The sequence below is a fragment of the Electrona antarctica genome, assembly GCF_951216825.1.
Source record: "Electrona antarctica genome assembly, chromosome: 17".
Classification (NCBI taxonomy): domain Eukaryota; kingdom Metazoa; phylum Chordata; class Actinopteri; order Myctophiformes; family Myctophidae; genus Electrona; species Electrona antarctica.
The window spans coordinates 44,668,420-44,686,656 of NC_136798.1; the positions used below are offsets into that span (position 1 = coordinate 44,668,420).

Here is an 18,237-nt window from a genome sequence, read left to right on the forward strand (position 1 = left end):
ACCTATAGCTTTCCGAGTAGAGTTAATTATTAAATAAATAATGATCAAACTGGTCTAGGTCTCCTGTGGACTTCCTGGACGGTTTGCCTCTCTCGTTCGTTCCTCCCGCGGGCCGGCCACCAACGCCTACTTTACGTGCGTCAGACAGTATCGGACCCGTCAATCAAAACAATCCCCTCAAATCATAACATAGGCTTTCAAAACACCCCTTAAACAATAACAAAATAAAACCTATTAGGACATTACCCTTAAAGGATGGCGTTAATTAAGGACCATTATACAATATCTGTGACATACACTTTTAAATGCCATAAATAAAATACATTTTTTTAACATATGTGGCAGCGCTACAAGGTTTTTGGTCAGGAACATGGGCTACAGTATTCACATTTTTCATACAGCCCATAGTGCATTGCGATTGTGTGTGCGGCAGTTCCGGTTGCACACGGGGAGGGGTCGCGGGAGGTGACGAGGAGGGAAGCCTCGAAAAAAGAAGATGAATAAGATAATGTGGGATCACAATCTAAACGAATTGAGAAAGGGTGATATTAGCCTATTGCCAGCTGCTATTGACACTTGGGAGGATGACATGAGAAAGTGGCCTCGTATCACATACAGCAGCATTTTCGACTATTTTGTTGAGTCCATGGCTTGTGATGGTCAAGCTATGAAAAACTTGAAAAGTTCCGAGGCATATCTTCACAGCAAACAAGGTCGGTACAGTGTTCGTGAAAGAACTTGAACACGACCTTGTCTACCTCAAAGCAGACGTAGAACCCAGTCAGAGTCTGCATGCAAGACACCACAGCGCATGGGTTCTGTCAACTAGGACAGGTGTAATTCAAACAGCAGGTTGTTGCTGCATTGCAGGCCCAGGTCGCTCATGCAGTCATGCTGCTGCAATTCTGTGGAAGGTAAGTCCTAAACTCAAATAGCCTAATAATATGGTACCCTACCCTAAACATACCTACATAAATTCTAACTCCCCCATCACTACGCATTGAGGATTAAGACCTGTCCTAAATGCTTTGGATCTCTACCGACATGTGATTAAAATAATCAAAACGTCATTATTCAACCATTTAGTAGGCCTAGTCTTTTTATTTGGTCAGACTATTTTAAGAGCAGTCGGCGAGGAAGCTACGAGGAAGCACGTGCTGTTTGTTGACATTCTAAGGGCACGTGGCTAATTTGCATGCATGTTCATGAAATGCGACAAACGCGCGTCCTTCTTCTGTTCGTGGAGGTCAAACTAGGCCTATGAAAGGATGTTTTATTTATTGTGTGCTGGCTATTCTCACCTTCTAAATGTAACTATGACTGTACAAATTAAAGCATGGTTCTATTTTTTTACATAAATTGCAAATGATCTGGTCATCTGGATAAACTTTCTGGACTACACCATGGATTTAAAGCGCGCATATGCATGTTATTTACTGCGCGCGTACAGTGCGTTTGGAACGATCCAATTAATATCCTTACGCACGGCACACGCCGCGCGCCTGCATGGTGTTGTGTAGCACTGTAGGCAGTATCATGATTCATTGATATGATCAATTGGATATTTCCAAACGCGTCCACTCCATGTACAAACGTGTCCATGCCACACCACAATACAAATCCGCTGTGTTAGCGAAGGGGGAGATCTCAGACTCAAACATTAAGGTTAATGGTGGTGGTGATTCCAGCATGATTGGAAACGCTTTAGTTAATAACTGATCATTATTTCCTTATCGTAGGTCGAAAATGCAGGCAGGCAGTCAACCAGTCAGGCCTGTACTGATGTCCAGCGGACGTGGAACTCTGGTGTGAAGAGGAATAAGCGGCTGAAGAAATTAAAACACATTAATTTCAAACGCCACAAACCCCAACACATCAATGCAGGCCCATCAACACCACATTTAGAAAAGAGGGAAGCACGCACAACTCCACTGTCTCAGTCTCTTGGAACATTTTACCGGGTGCACGGTCAGGAAAAACTTTCAAAGAAGGAGAATACCAGCACTCGTTGTGTTGCTGCTTGCAGCTTACCTTTCCCTGTTAAAGATGAAACAGTAAAGTGCCTTAAAGGACTCCGTGAGTGCTGGTATTCTCCTTCCATCAACACCACAGCCAGATGCCACTCTATCTCCACCACCCCGACTGTTTAGGAACCAATGCAGAATACACAGCCCACATCAACACATCAGTAATGGCCCCTCTGTTTCAGCTCCAGACAAATGGTCTCCTGCAGCTCAGTTACAGTGCAGATGTCAACAGGCAGGGCCAGTCAAGCCCAACTCTACATCATGATACATTAAACACACTTTCTCACACTGAACACAGTGACAGCAGCACCACACTCACCTGTAGAAAATGCAGTAGGCTACATTCTATGACGCCTACATCAAATGAACTCGCATCCAAGCAGCAACACTCATGGAAGAAACCAGAACACAAAGTGCTTCACAGGTCTGGCATGATGCTAGGAAGCTGCGTCTAACAGCCAGCACAGCTAAACGGGTCCCCACAAGACACACCACAGATCCAACTAAATTTTTAAATGAGCACTTGTACCCAACATTCACTGGCAGTGCAGCAACAAAACACGGCAAAGATAACGAGGCCAATGTAATTGAACTTCTGGAGAGCAGAGGGCAAGTTGTTGAGAGGAGAGGCCTGGTTGTTCACCCTGATCATCCTTGGTTGGGAGCCAGCCCAGATGGGATTCTTGACGCTACAAAGCTCCTTGAAATCAAGTGCCCTTTCAAGAATTCCACATCTCTCTCAGACTTCCTCTGCCGGCCAAATGGTGACATCAAGCCCTTGGATGATGGACAGTTTCAAATGCGTACCAATGGAAAAGATGGGTACTACCTCCAGGTTGGTAAAATAAAATACATTTACATTATTATTACAATTAACATTGTGTAACACTGATACTAATGACACTATTGTACCAATGTGCTTTCAGTCGCAGTTGGCCATGATGTGCCTATAGGCCTACAGTGCTGCCAGCTGGTTGTCTGGACACCAACTGAGCACATCGAGGTGGACATCCCATTTGATCAAGAATACACAGATGGACATCTGGAACACCTGGAGAAGTTATTTTTTAATCACATGCTGCCCAAGTTGGCTGATGATTTTGCAAACAAAAACATACATCTCTGCCAAAAATACCTTGCCCTCTTCGAGGGAAATCTGGAACACCTGGAGAAGTTATTTTTTAATCACATGCTGCCCAAGTTGGCTGATGGTTTTGCAAACAAAAACATACATCTCTGCCAAAAATACCTTTGCCCTCTTCGAGGGAAATAAATAAACCTGCAGTACACAAAACAAAGTCTTTCATCAATGTTTGTTCTAGGACAAAAATCATTAATTTTAGAAAATAAATACCTGGTTTATCTCAGTTTCTAATTCATAGGCATTTCTTCACGTCTGTCAAAAAATAAATACATAAAATACAAATGAGAAATGAAAATAGAAATAATTTCAAGCAGAATACATTTGTGTCTATTTGCTTGAAATAAGCTCTCCTCTTAGATTTACAAGTGCTGCACACATTTTTTGTATTTGGTCAATTTTAGGGGCCGTACTAATGGGCACAGTGTGTGAGAGAATTGTGAACACCTTAAGACGCCTTATTGCTCGTTCCACATGAATGCGGACATTAGCAATGCATCGTGTGCGTGTGACCTGCTCATTTGTCAACTGGGATTTCTTTTGTGTAAATGCTGGTAAGACCAAGCGTACTTTACGCTCATCTAGCAGGTCTTGAACTGTGAAGCCACGGTCTATGCATAATTTAATTGTTTTACTAACCTGACTACGTGACCTTTTGAAGCGTTTTGCTAAATCTGCTATTACAAAGTTTTGTCCAAGTTTCATTAATGTCATAAAGATTTGATCTACAACTGGCATTGTTGATGTGCGGGCAAAGCTTTGTAAGCAAGACACAAGAGTGTTGAATTCAAGTAGAGGAATCCCTGTGTACAGAGGACAGTCTTCATCATCTTTTAGGAGATTCTCTGCAACAGAATGTGAGCTCTCAGGTGATGGTTCAGTCAACACAGTCTTCCTAGGTGGAGCTTTGTCATAACTGTGGTAATCCATTCCTGGGTTTGACCACTGTGTGTTGACATCGTGTGAGGTCTTGCGAGCTTGGGCATTACTGTGGTCATCATGTGGACTCTCTGACACAGGATCTGCAGGCTTGTCTGCGGGTACAGACATATTTACGTAGGTTAATGAGATGTATTATATTGTTTAACACACCACCATGATTAAAAGGCACTGTCAATTCAGCTTTAAGCACATGGAAAGATGAATAGACTAATAAGGGCTTAAAACATTTTAAACTACTTTCTACTGCACATGAAAACCAGTGGAATACAGGTTTAAACAACAGACATAGTAGGCTATGCGTTTGATTAAATGTCGTTTAATTTTCTGTTTGGGCTGTCAGTGTCAAGGGTTGCAAAATAGGATCTAAAGAGTTGCTTGCAGATAGAAATAGGCCATTATTTTAGCAAGGCGATACATTGCGTTTCGTGTGTGTGTGTGTGCGGGCGCGCAATGCCTTTTACAATAATCTTACCCGTGTTTCTCCCAAAGATCAGCCGTCTCTTCTCTGGTGGTCTCAACCGTCTCTCTGAGGCTGGGTCTCGTGGTCTCTCGTTACCCAAACGTAGCGTTGGGTACGGGTTTTCCCGTGTAGGTTTCTTGTCCACGAAGTGAAATGAACATACATGCACAACTTTAGGCATTTGTTTTAAGTTCAAGTTTCTTAACCACATTCTTTTTTCGTCCTTGTCTTTTGGGATGCGATAGAAATGATACCACTGCTGACAAGAACATTCTGATTTAGTTTTTAGTTTGTGGATGAAACACTCTTCTTTTAGCCAATTATTTAGTTTGGTCCGGTTGTAATGACATCCATGCGCAGCACACACTGTACCTGAGCTCTTCACCATTATTAAAGCAAACAAACGTACTCTAATGGGTCTTCCGAGTTGTGGTTTCATGTGAAATGTACCCATTCTGCAAACTGTTAAATACTAAAATCAATCAATCAATGAACGTCAGTGTTAATAACTATTCGTTGTTGTGAATGTGGGTGGGACAGTGGGAGGCAACAGTCTGGCCATGCAAGCCTGTAAAGTGTAAACAGTGTGACGCTACATCCGTGGTAGCATCCCACCGGATGGGCCGCACACACGACTCTGTCCCCGTACGTTGGCGGGGAAAAGTGTGATATATAGAGAATAGCAGTGGGCGTGATTTTCTGGACCCACTGAAAGAATCGGCCATTCATTTCTTTCCATAGAGATTTACAAAAGATATTTATAAATGTATTTAAAAATCACACCCGTGTGAAGTGAGGGGCGCTAATATATTAAAGTCTAACTCATGTTGATTAGGTGATGTAATGGTGATGTCAAACAAACGGTGCAAACACAAACATTAAACGCCATTAACAATAAAGGGACAATATGACATAATGAGGTACATTATGACGTAACATTTCCCTTCATTGTCAATGGCGTTTACAAAACAAACATTGGACTAAAGAAGTATTCAAATATGTATATCAATTATTTTAAGCCTAGAATCAAGCCTTCCAGGATCCTGGTGAATCATGACCATAAAACCTTTGATTCTGTGAATACATTAAAATGAAAAACGCTAAACAAAGAGCATTTATTAAATGTAGTATAGCCTATCATATAATTAAATATGCAATCTTGTTGTTTGTTTGTTTTCTCACAGAATGAGAGGTGTTATGGTCATGACTCACCAGGATCCTGGATGGATTGATAAAGGCTTAGAATAATTGATATAAATATTTTAGTAAATCTCTAGAGCTGTTCCCCACTGTATTACACTGTACCATGGCTCCCCCTAGTGGCCGTTTATGGTACGTGCACCGTGCACGCTCCAGCAGGGCTAGTGCGCATGCGCACAACCCTTAGATATAGGTGCGCACACAGCACTGTCTTCTTGGCAAATCTAGAACTTCCTGTTTGGGAGCTAGCAAATATAAGACATCCGGTTGCCTTCAGAATAAAAGTGCAATTAATTAAATAATTATTACATTACATTATTAGTATTATTATTATTACATTACAGTTATTGTAAAGACGATGTAATAACGCATTCATGATAGCCTATCTGTATTTTTAAATTGCTTATACTGTGTGGCGTCACCTATTTAATAGTGTCTATAGAGACATGCAGACTGACGCTAAAGCAAAAGATATATAATATTATTATATTATTGAGCTTTTAGATGATAGATTGTGTGTTGCATAGCAACACGTTGTGAGCTTGTAGATCTGTCTTATATAAATTAAAATTAATCTAAACAATTGGAGAATGTAGATTTTCTTTCTTAAACCAGTGGTCCGGGGACCACCAGTGGTCCTTGAGGGAGTTCCAGGTGGTCCCCAGCTAAATGATGGAGAGTTGGTAACAAAATGGACCCTTATAGATCTTACTTAAATTACAATTAATCTAAACAATCACGTTGTGAGCTTGTATCTGTCTTATTATACAAATTAAAATTAATCTAAACAATTGGAGAATGTAGATTTTTTTTCTTAAACCAGTGGTCTGGGGACCACCAATGGTCCTTGAGGGAGTTCCTGGTGGTCCTCAGCTAAATGATGGAGAGTTGGTAACCAAGTGGACCCTTATATCTTATAGATGCATTACTTAAATTACAATAAGTCGAACAATAGGCCTATCTCACAGCATTTCCCCGCCCCCGGTCTTATAGCATCGTTTACATGCTTAATTTATAGTTTTAATGTGCAAATGAATCTTTTTTTCAATACTCTAGACTCTAGAGTATAAAATAAAAAATAAAAAATAAAAACAAGAGTACCCTCTAGAGTCTAGAGGGTACTCTTATTTTGAAGAGATCGTCCACCGGAAGTCTTATATTTGCTAGCTTAGACTTGCCAAAAAAACAGTTCCCGCACAAAGCAGCTAGCTGTTAGCAGTGTCGTTTGAAAACACTTTAATAATAAAAGTAAAACGTTTGAAAACAGTTTAATAATAACAGTAAAACTTTTGAAAACAGTATCGTCGTTAAGCAGCTCAACCCTGAAACACGTACAGAAGGTAAGATGAACTGATTCATACACCGTAAAAGTCTTAGTGTTCATTTAACCTTGTTTTTACTACATTTATCTTTTATATTATTGACTCATCTTTTACACTACGAGTATTTCTCTCATATCTGCTTGTTTGTTATAAATGATTCCAAAGAAGCAGTAGATAATACTAGCAGCAGTAATAATATTGTACCTTATTTGTTATAAACAACCAGTAGCCTAGTTAATGCAGCATTAATAATATTGTAACTTGTTTGTTATAAACACGCAGTAGTTAATACTAGCAGCAGTAATAATATTGTAACTTGTTTGTTATAAACAAGCAGTAATACTAATGTAAGTTGCTCCTCCAAAGGGAGCTAGCTCTCTTGGCGGCTTGTTGCCTGCCTGCTCTGCTGAGTTGGAGATGAGATGGAGTTGGAGAGAGAGAGAGAGAGAGAGAGAGAGAGGTTTTTAGATTGATTGAACATTGTATTCACAGTATGTAGAATGGACCAAAATGCACAGGTCAATAATACAAAAACTGCTTATTTGAGGACGAAACCATGAAAAGCACTAAAGACTTGTTTACACCAGGGTCCTCCATTTTCAATTCATTTTAGGTTTTGACCTATTGTGTTGTGGTGCACACACCATTGAAATGTAACCCTAACACACACCATTGAAATGTAACCCTAACCCTAACACACACCATTGAAATGTAACCCTAACACACTATTGAAATGTAACGCTAACCATAACACACACACACACACACACACACACACACACACACACACACACACACACACACACACACACACACACACACACACACACACACACTTGAAGCAAAGTGTTTCCAAATAGATTAATTGGTACTTTTCTTGTTCACCAAAGGGTGGCTCTCTTTCACTCATCTGGGCTAGATTTGAACTAAACATCAGACTCACTGAGCTTTTAGGGAGTGGCAAAAGAGGGTGTTCATAACAAAATCACACCTGTGTGAAGTAGGGATCAGTGTTGTCAAGTAACTTAAGTAATATATTACTTTCAGTAATATTAATTATATTCCAGTAATATGTAACTTAACTAGTTACTTTCACATTTTGAGTAATAATATTACATTTACTTTTTTCCAAAAGTAATATTATTACTATTTTCACAAGCCATGGTGGAACTGTGGGTTTGAGTGTTTATTTATAATGCTAGACTGGGTTGGGGTGGAGTTGCTTTACAGACTGCTGATCCGCTCTAGATCTAGACTCTAGAGCGCATACGGAAACGATGCACACTCGTCGGTACCTATGTGTGAAGTATCGGATGCCAACAACCTAAACTAGTGTGTGTAACTCGTTAGACTACACAGAGAGAAGAGACGTAAACAAACTAACCATTAAGGAGGTGGAGGAGACAGAGTCACCGGCACAACAAAGCGTTATAACATTCAATACTTGGAAGCATTTGCATTATTTTGAGTATGTCAAGACGAGATGAGCATTATTGTCCGCTGCAAGTTGTGCATAGGGAAGAAGCTATATTCCACGTCGAAAAAATCTACTTCAAATATCAAGAAACACCTGGAAAATAAACAAAGACATGCACTACAGGGCCTTTATTGCCCTATAGCACTTTGTTTATTTTAGCACTTTGTTAATTTTTTGTGACCAATTTATATATTTTTTAAAGCAGCTATAGCATTTGTTTTCTTTAATAAACAACAGAAGTTGTTCAAAGATTGCGTTTCATTATCTTTTGCCCAGGTGTGGTTTTCATTTAGACTGTAATTAATGAATTCATACACCGTAAAAGTCTTAGTGTTCATTTAATTCAAATGAGTGTACAAATGGACCCATCATCATGTGTACACTATACAGTACACTTTTTAGAGTTAAATAAACACTGCAGAATAAGCCTATCACACAGCATTGCCACACCCCCTTTTGGAGCTAGCTCCAAAAGGGGGCATGGAAAGGGGGCGGGGAAATGCTGTGAGATAGGCCTATAGCGACAGCCGGTCAGCAAGTGGATTCATTAATTTATGTATAGGCCTATAGGCAATATTTTAGGCCAATACAAATATATATAACAAATTTCCCACTCCACACTCCGGCTGCCGGACAGTTATTAAAGTCCTTCCTTATTCACTTGATTTCAGACCGTAGTCCAGACTGCAGTTGAAGACTCATAAGAACTACAATACCCATGATGCATCCCAGGTGAAGATGAACTCTCCAGACTCAGCCAGGGACGTTTCTATTAAACAGGAAGCTGAAGATGTTTCTATTAAACAGGAAGCTGAAGACGTTTTTATTAAACAGGAAGCTGAAGACGTTTCTATTAAACAGGAAGCTGAAGACCAGCCACACCTCAGTAAGTTTCATGTGCTCTTCCTTTCTTTAACCCATTAAGACCTGAGACCAGATTCTACAAATGTCCTCTAAATCATGACCGTTTAATACAAAAATAAAATAATAATAGTTTCTATGTCAGTGGTTGTCAGACTTGTCATGGAGCTACAAAATTATCTGTATTTGGCCGCCGGGATGTCGGTTACAGTTAATTTCCCATCCGGGTAGCCGACTTTATTTATTTTTTTACCCCAAATGTAATATATATGCATGTATACATAATTAACGTTGGTAGACAAATGGTATACATGGTATACATTTATGATTTTGACATTTACTCCAAAAAAGACAAACAAAAAAGCAACATTTTAAATTGTTGTAGGCTTAATCGTCAATAAACAACGCATCGTGATCTGCACGCATGCATCTGCGAGTACAAAAAATAAATACAATGCATTAGTGACAGCAATTGTAGGCATGTGTGCAACATGACAACTGTTTTAAACTATTGTACAGTAACAACTAAAGTCTCTAATGTTTATGTTGCACTATTTCTAAAAAAAACTATCTAAAATAAAGGGATTTAAGATCAGAACATGCATTTATTATTATAAAAATTAACCGTTAGGCCGATAACAATATTCTGTTATTTCTAACTGGTATCCGGTTACCAGTCGACATCCCTAATCATTATTCATTTTGGTGTTAAAGTAACAAAATAAATTACTTCACATTACTTTTTTAGTATTTTGCTAAAATCTTGCTAAAACTTTCAGAACAGAACTCACATAAGGCAATATGTTTTCTGTGGTTCTGTTTCAGACAAAGACATAGGCGAGAGTACAGGTAATATAGTCTTTGACAGTTATCCTGTGTTTGCGTATTTGTTACCGGGTGGTGGTGTAATAATAATGCATTTTATCTTTATGTAGTTGATGGCTGGTAATGGTGGGGATACTGGTGTTTTGGGTCCTGGGAACTCTGTGGTTGTTTCCTCTTATCTCCTCACAGCTAATATACAGATGCAGTGTGTACAGTGTGCTGTCCAGGGGGAGAAGCAGACTTATGGACACGTGTTGGAGTGGAGAGGATGCCGCCAACAACACTGATCATTTTGTCTTAGTCGTTATCACTCCCTGATATAATTTTACACACCCATGGTAAACACCAGATTATTGGGTAATAATCTACTAAATACTGGGTAAATACCTGGTAATTTTCCAATTCCAATTCTGGGGAAAGAACATAGAAATGGAAACCACGCTTCCTTTCAGAGTACAGTTCCACGTTTCACGGTAACTTGCAAGGTTTTAACAGTTATTGCCAGTTCAAAATTCAAAGTTCAAAGTAGGTACATGGAAATAGAGCACACTTCCTTTTACAGGACAGTTCTTTCTTCCTTACTGGGTACCTATCAGGTAATTACATGGTAGTTGTCAGGAAATTACCTAGTAACAACAAGCTTTGTCATTGGTCGAGAAAAAAAACCAGTCAAAATGGCTAACCAATCAGGTAGTAGACAGGCAAATCGACCAATGACGAAGCTTCTAGGAAAATTGTTGAATGCAGATTGCAGCCCCTAGATGTGCCACAGAGACTAAATTTATTTTGGGAGCGTTTTACCCATTGCTGGCTGTCTGAATACCAAATTTTTTTTAAATAAAGGTCATTAAAATTTTGACATATTATTGCAGCTTTAAACACAATGTCACCAAAGGGAATGAACGAGGGCTTTCCTATCAGGCATTTTTTCCTTCACTGTAACTATGATGTATATATATCCTTGAATTGTTGCTTAAGATAATAACTGATTATGTGAATTATTTCTATAATATAGATTCTATTAATCATGATGTCCATTTATGCTTATTCCACTGTTTATAGTGATATTTGGTTCATTGATTTGATGACCATGTTGTGTTTGTTCCACCCATTGACTATTAATGTGACCCGTGGGTGTCTATTTAAATGGGTGGATCACTCACATCTCGAGTTTGACCAGATGAAGAGCCTTGGCTCGAAACGTCGTCAATAAAGTTGAACTTTTGGAGCAGATGAGTGTGCGGTAGAGACCAGCGGGTAGCGGATTTAGCCGCGGTTTGCCGCGGGTGAACCGCAGTTTAGGGTGGATTTGGGTCAATTCAATATATTATAAATTAATATCGGATAAACCGCAGATGAAATAATGCGAGAAATAAATGAATGGCATCTATCTATATGCTTATTATAGCTTTTAAAATGCACAAAATCTTGGTGTGCGTGCGTTAGTAGTATTTTAATTACATTACATCATTTTCCATGATCTGGCACAAATTAGCCGCCTATGAAGTTGGGTCCTGACTGTTGCACAACAACAACAACACAGTGGTCTCCTACAGGCAGCTATGCTAAAGTTGCTAACAGGCAGCTATTGAGTCTGAGAGAAACTTAAAACTAAGTAAAACAGAAGGGAGGAATATACGTTTGGCTTGGGACTGGGAGTGATTCAGTTCTTTACCCTGCCGATGACTGGATATGCTGTATGAAAATACGTTGCAAAGAACGTGGACGGCGTGCGTGTTACCATGGAAATGGATATATACAATCACTCCTCAGTGTTGGGAAAGTTCATTTATTTGATGAACTAGTTCAGTTCACAGTTCAGAAATTTAAAAAGGAACTAGTTCAGTTCATAGTTCCTAAATTCAACATTTTGAACTAAAGTTCATGGTTCCAAAAAATGAACTATTTGTTATTTTTCGTCCTTTTTTTCCTTTCTTTTTGTATTATTGCCACAGCCCATGGCCATATAGACCCGCAGACTTTAAAAAAATCACACCCGTGTGAAGTGAGTGGTGCAACTCCGTGTGGGTGTTCCCGGGGGGGTGGGGAGTTCCAGACCCACAGGAACGCATCCAGGGTGCCGGCCCGGTTCCGGCGAGCCGCCCCGCGTCCGAAACGGTTGAGAAATGACAGAGTTACCGTGTGCCGGTGGTTGCAACACTCAGTTCACACGGGTGTGATTTTGAAAAATAGCTCTTTGCAATGTGAAATGCCACCGAATGTAAGGATTCATCCTTTTCCTTGTCTTTATTATGGGCCAACTTGTGAAAGCTACATGCTTTTATTGTGAAGGGTCTCAGTTCTTACAGCCTGCAAGCTCACAGCCTCACAGCCGCAGCCTACAAGCTCACAACGCGCTGCGAGCTTGTAGATCAACTATTTTCAGCATGGAACACGTGTACGACGAAGAATAAATCAGGCATCACTGCGCTTCTGTGGAGGGAGGGAGATACATTTTGTTGGCCGAACGAGGCGATCATGTATGGACAGTTGGACACATACGACATACCTCATCGACGCAAAAATAAGCAATTGGAATCTATTTTCCGTGGCACATTATAAACACGTTTACTTTACCTCCTCAGTGTTTGGGTCGGGACATGTAGGACTGTATGTGTCTGCTGTCTGCGTGCATATGCGTGCTGCGCGCTCCAGTGAAATTGTGCGGCTTGAGAAAGATTAGTTAATTTGTGTTGGATAAGGGCTTATTGGTGGGTTTTCCACTAGATATTAAGGACTGATTAGGGTGTGTTTTAGCGGGGGTTTCGCCTGGAAGGCTCACTCACTTTTGAACGAAGTTGAACGTGAGAATGTGACGTTCACACACGCCAGAAATGAACGCGTTCACAATGACGTTCATCAGGCAGAAATACAGTACGTTCAGTTCACGTTCAGCCGAAATAGGAACGCGTTCGGGTACATCACTGTCACTCCTGTTCTATTACCAGCCTGGATGGTACTCCACTGCAAAGAGTCGAACATTTAAATGTCACATTGATCACATTATAAGAAAAGCTAATTTCAGCATTGGTGTACTCTATCACTCTAGAAACTGCTTCTCATTCTCTGTCAGAAAAAGACTAGTTCTACAACTTATTTTACCCATATTTGATTATGCTGATCTAAATCCAATTTGAACAGTCTCAATATAGTTTACAACAAACTTTGCAGATTTATCCTAGGTTGTCCTTTTACTCACCATTGTACCATGTATGACAATCTTGAGTTGCCCTCTCTCACTATAAGAAGACGCGTCATTGGACCCAGTTTATTTTTAAATGTATACACTTCAACTATCCACAATATCTCAAACAGTTTCTAGTACCATTCACTACCAATTACCAGTTGAGGCACTCCGCTCAACCCTATTTTTCTGTTCCAACAGTCTCCAATGCATTAGGTAAGAAAGCATTCAAATTTAAAGCCCCCTCTGATTGGAACAATTTACCAACGCATATTCAAACCATTTCATCTTTTAATATGTTCAAAAGCGCACTGTCTTCTTATATTACGACCTCTTGTACATGCCCATGACCATCTCACTCCATTTGATCTATTATTTATACATTCATACACTATTACTTAATATTACTTACTTACTACTCCTCTTCGTCCCCTATGGGACATAAGGCTTCAATAGGATTGTTCATTGTAGTTTCTTACTTTATTACTATATTACTTAATATACTCTCATGCAAACAATGATATTAACTAAATGTTTCTTTGTATCAAAAGTTCTCCAATGCTGAAAACCAAATTAAATGTATCTTAATGCTGACCTATAGTGACAATGATACTGATGGAACAACTTTTCCATCTTGTTGCTACTCTGCTTATCTAGTGCAATACCCTGTATTGTGTTGTTTTGTGTTTTGTAACTGTTTGTTTTGTGTTTTGTTTTGTTTTGTTTTCCTTTTTTATTTTTTGTTAATTACCTTGTACTGACTGTATACCTGTGGACCCTCTCGAAAATAAGATATTGTATCTCAAGGGGTATTCCAAATAAATAATTTCAATACGTAACATTGGTAAACTGTCGAGAGAGTGGTGAGTGACATTGTTTGTACAAGTAGTATAAATAGCCGATCTACAAGCTCACAACGCGTCGCAGCGACGCGTTGTGAGCTTGTAGATTGGCTATACTGTATATGCTGGGTGCTTCCCTGCGCAGCGGATTTTGGGTGGTGCAGATTAATAAATGTGATAAATTGCGGTCGGATAGCGGGCGGATTATAATTATGCACACGCGGATTCGGGTGACAAAAAAGCTCATCTGCTGATCTCTAGTGTGCGGGTTATTTTCTCTTTTTCTGATGCTACTTTTGAACCCAGCACCTCTACCAAGTGATGTGCATATTCTATTAGTTTTTGTAGGAATCCAGTGTTGACCATCATGCTATGTTTCTACTCCTAGACATCCTGCACATGGTTGTGTGTAAAGAAGAGGTTTCTCCTGAACAGGAGAGGAGCCCCAGTCTGCTCCAGGAGGAACCAGAGCCTCAACACATTAACAAGGAACCAGATGAGCTTAAAGAGGAACAGGAGGAGCTTAAAGATGAACAGGAGGAACTACTTCAAAGACCAGAGGAACCTGTTGGGTCAACGTTGACATTACTGGCAGTGAAAGGTGAAGAAGAAAATTATGTTGATGATGATGAAGAAGAAGAAGACATATCTTCCCACTGCTCTGAGGTTGAAGTTGAACTTGAATCTGACACTGAAGTCACTGAAGACAGTGATGATTGGGAGGAGACCAGTGAAGACGATGATGACGAACAACGTGACAAGAGTTTCAGTGACTCAGGTTACCACACTGGAGAAAAACCTTTCCAATGTAAACATTGTGACAAGAGTTTCAGTCAGGAATCTTCCCTGAAAACACACCTTCGTGTCCACACTGGAGAAAAAACGTTCCAATGTAAACATTGTTACAAGATTTTCAGTCAGGCATCTTCCCTGAAAACACACCTTCGTGTCCACACTGGAGAAAAACCTTTCCAATGTAAACATTGTGACAAGAGTTTCAGTGTAGCAGGTTCCCTGAAGAAGCACCAGCGTGTCCACACCAGAGAAAAATCTTTCCACTGTAAACATTGTGACAAGAGTTTCAGTTATTCAACTAATTTGAATACACACCAGCGTGTTCATACTGGAGAAAAAACTTTCCAATGTAAACATTGTGACAAGAGTTTCAGTTACTCATCTCTCCTGAAGCGACACCTTTGTGTCCACACTGGAGAAAAACCTTTCCACTGTAAACATTGTGACAAGAGTTTCAGTCTTTCATTTAGTTTGAAGACTCACCTTCGTATCCACACAGGAGAAAAACCTTTCCACTATGAAGACTGTGGCGAGAGTTTCAATCAGTCATCATACCTGAAGAATCACCTTCGTGTCCACACTGGAGAAAAACCTTTCCAATGTAAACGGTGTGACAAGAGTTTCAGTCAGGCATCTTCCCTGAAAAGACACCAGCGTATCCACACTGGAGAAAAACCTTTCCACTGTAAACATTGTGACAAGAGTTTCAATCAGGAATCTATCCTGAAAACACACCAGAGTGTCCACACTGGAGAAAAACCTTTCCACTGTAAACACTGTAACAAGAGTTTTAATGTATCATCTTCCCTGAAAATACACCAGCGTGTCCACACTGGAGAAAAACCTTTCCAATGTAATCATTGTGACAAGAGGTTCAGCGATTCAAGGTGTCTGAAGAGACACCTTCTTGTCCACATTAGGGAAAAACCTTTTAACTGTAAACATTGTGACAAGAGTTTCAGTCACTCATCTCTCCTGAAGCGACACCTTAGTGTCCACACTGGAGAAAAACCTTTTCAATGTAAACATTGTGACAAGAGTTACAGACACTCCGGTTACCTGAATAAGCACCAGTGTGTCCACACTGGAGAAAAACGTTTCATATGTAAACATTGTACCAAGAGTTTTACTCAATCATCTTCCCTGAAAATACACCAGCGTGTCCACACTGGAGAAAAACCATTCCAATGTAATCATTGTGACAAGAGGTTCAGCGATTCAAGGTATCTGAAGCAACACCTGAAAATACACCAGCGTGTCCATACTGGAGAAAAACCTTTCCAATGTAATCATTGTGACAAGAGTTTCGGATACTCCGGTGTCCTGAAGAAACACCAGCGTGTCCACACTGGAGAAAAACCTTTCCAATGTAAACATTGTGACAAGAGTTTCAGATACTCCGGTGACCTGAAGAAACACCAGCGTGTCCACACTGGAGAAAAACCTTTCAAATGTAAACATTGTACCAAGAGTTTTACTCAATCATCTTCCCTGAAAATACACCAGCGTGTCCACACTGGAGAAAACCTTTCCAATGTAAACATTGTGACAAGTGTTTCAACGATTCAAGTTATCTGAAGAGACACCTTCGTGTCCACAGTTCTCACAGGACAATAAAAAAGATGTCCATTTTAAACGGTGTGACCAAAGTTTAAAATAACTCAGCTAAGACACCATTGCATTCACACCATGGGGTAAAAAAAGGTTTCCACTATAAATGAGCTCACTGGGAGGATCAAATTAAACAGCTGTATGTTCGTATGGATGTCGATAGACAAGGGCAATATTATGGATTATTATACTGCTCCTATATTTCAAAACAAATACGGGTAAATTATCCTTCTACAGCACAGCGGATTTTTGTGCTATCCGTTTTGGAATAAGTGTTTGACTGTACTTTGTTTTGGGCGCTATAGCCCCTCCTATATTCAGCTATTAGTGTAGATTTTCGTCTTACACAAACGTTAAATGAAAATTAATGGAGCATTTTACATCATTGTGTCCGAGCAAATTGTTATAGTGTCTATTTTACGTTATGGTGATGTACGATGATAGCTGTGGCCCTAATACATGGAATGACCCTCGAGTCGTCTTAAAACCTTGGTGAGCATACAGACCCCCACAAAACTGTTTTTAGATTGTTTAGAAATTTGTCTTAGCTTTTTATTTGTAAACCATGTATATATTTTGTTTTTTCTTTTACTGATCTTCTGATGTATTGTGATGTTTTTTCTACATGATATTGTATTTCTCGTCTTCTCGACGACACTGAAAATGAGTTTGTAGTCCCTTAGTAGTCAGTTGTTCATTCAGACACACAGAAAACAACTACTGTACCAAATGCAACGTTTTGTCCCGACCCGACCCTTTGGAGTGGGTTGGGCTTTAGACACAATTTAAAATCAAAATGTCCACTAATGGAGGTTAAAGGTCCTTGTTCCATTGAAACAGTTACAGAAATTGCACAGTAGGGGTGCACGATTATGAAATTATGACCGATATCCGATTATTTGCAGGGTCATATCTGCCGATACCCATTCTGACCGATTCCGACATTATACGGATTATGCTGCCTTCAAACATTAAAATTCACAGAACAAAACCGACAGAGCCATTGACGGTATTATTGCTTCATTAATATCTGTGAAAATAATCTGGATTATTTTGAGACCGATTCGATAGCCTACCGATATGGCATTTTTATGGACGATTTCGATATGCTACGGATTATACTAACAAGGGGGGTGGGGGTGTAGCGACACGACCGCAGCACCATTGTATTTAGAAGATCACTTGACTAGCAAAGCATCCATGATCCCCAGGAAAAATAATTTACATCCATCTATCATTAAGGTTTGATGGTTAGTTGGTTTATAGATATAAATATTGGTTACAGTTGTATAACCAGTTTTGATGAGTAAACTTGTGTGGAGATCTTGTACAGTCTCCTCATAGTTACTTGGAGTGGTAATGTCTTATGGGACCAGCTGGTCGTGTATCCATATACACATGTATCCAATCTTTGTGATAAGCGGTAGCATAGCACTGTGGTTTCACTGCAGGTTTCAACACGACGACGCGTCCTGTTTTGCACAGGTTACATTTGACGTTGTTTTAAATGCTGTGTATGCAGCGGCTCTCTCAGCTTCTTTCGTCTGTGA

General features: G+C 39.8%; 1 protein-coding gene across 1 annotated transcript; it reads left to right on the forward strand.

The window, feature by feature from the left end:
* Positions 1–3,716: 3,716 nt before the first annotated feature.
* On the forward strand, positions 3,717–18,237 carry LOC306941157 (uncharacterized protein; the record flags this gene model as incomplete). The annotated part of the gene is made up of 4 exons (XM_079526469.1): positions 3,717–3,722; positions 14,717–15,059; positions 15,291–16,149; positions 18,210–18,237. The coding sequence occupies 4 exons, from the start codon at positions 3,717–3,719 to the stop codon at positions 18,235–18,237; spliced, it is 1,236 nt and encodes a 411-aa protein (XP_079382595.1).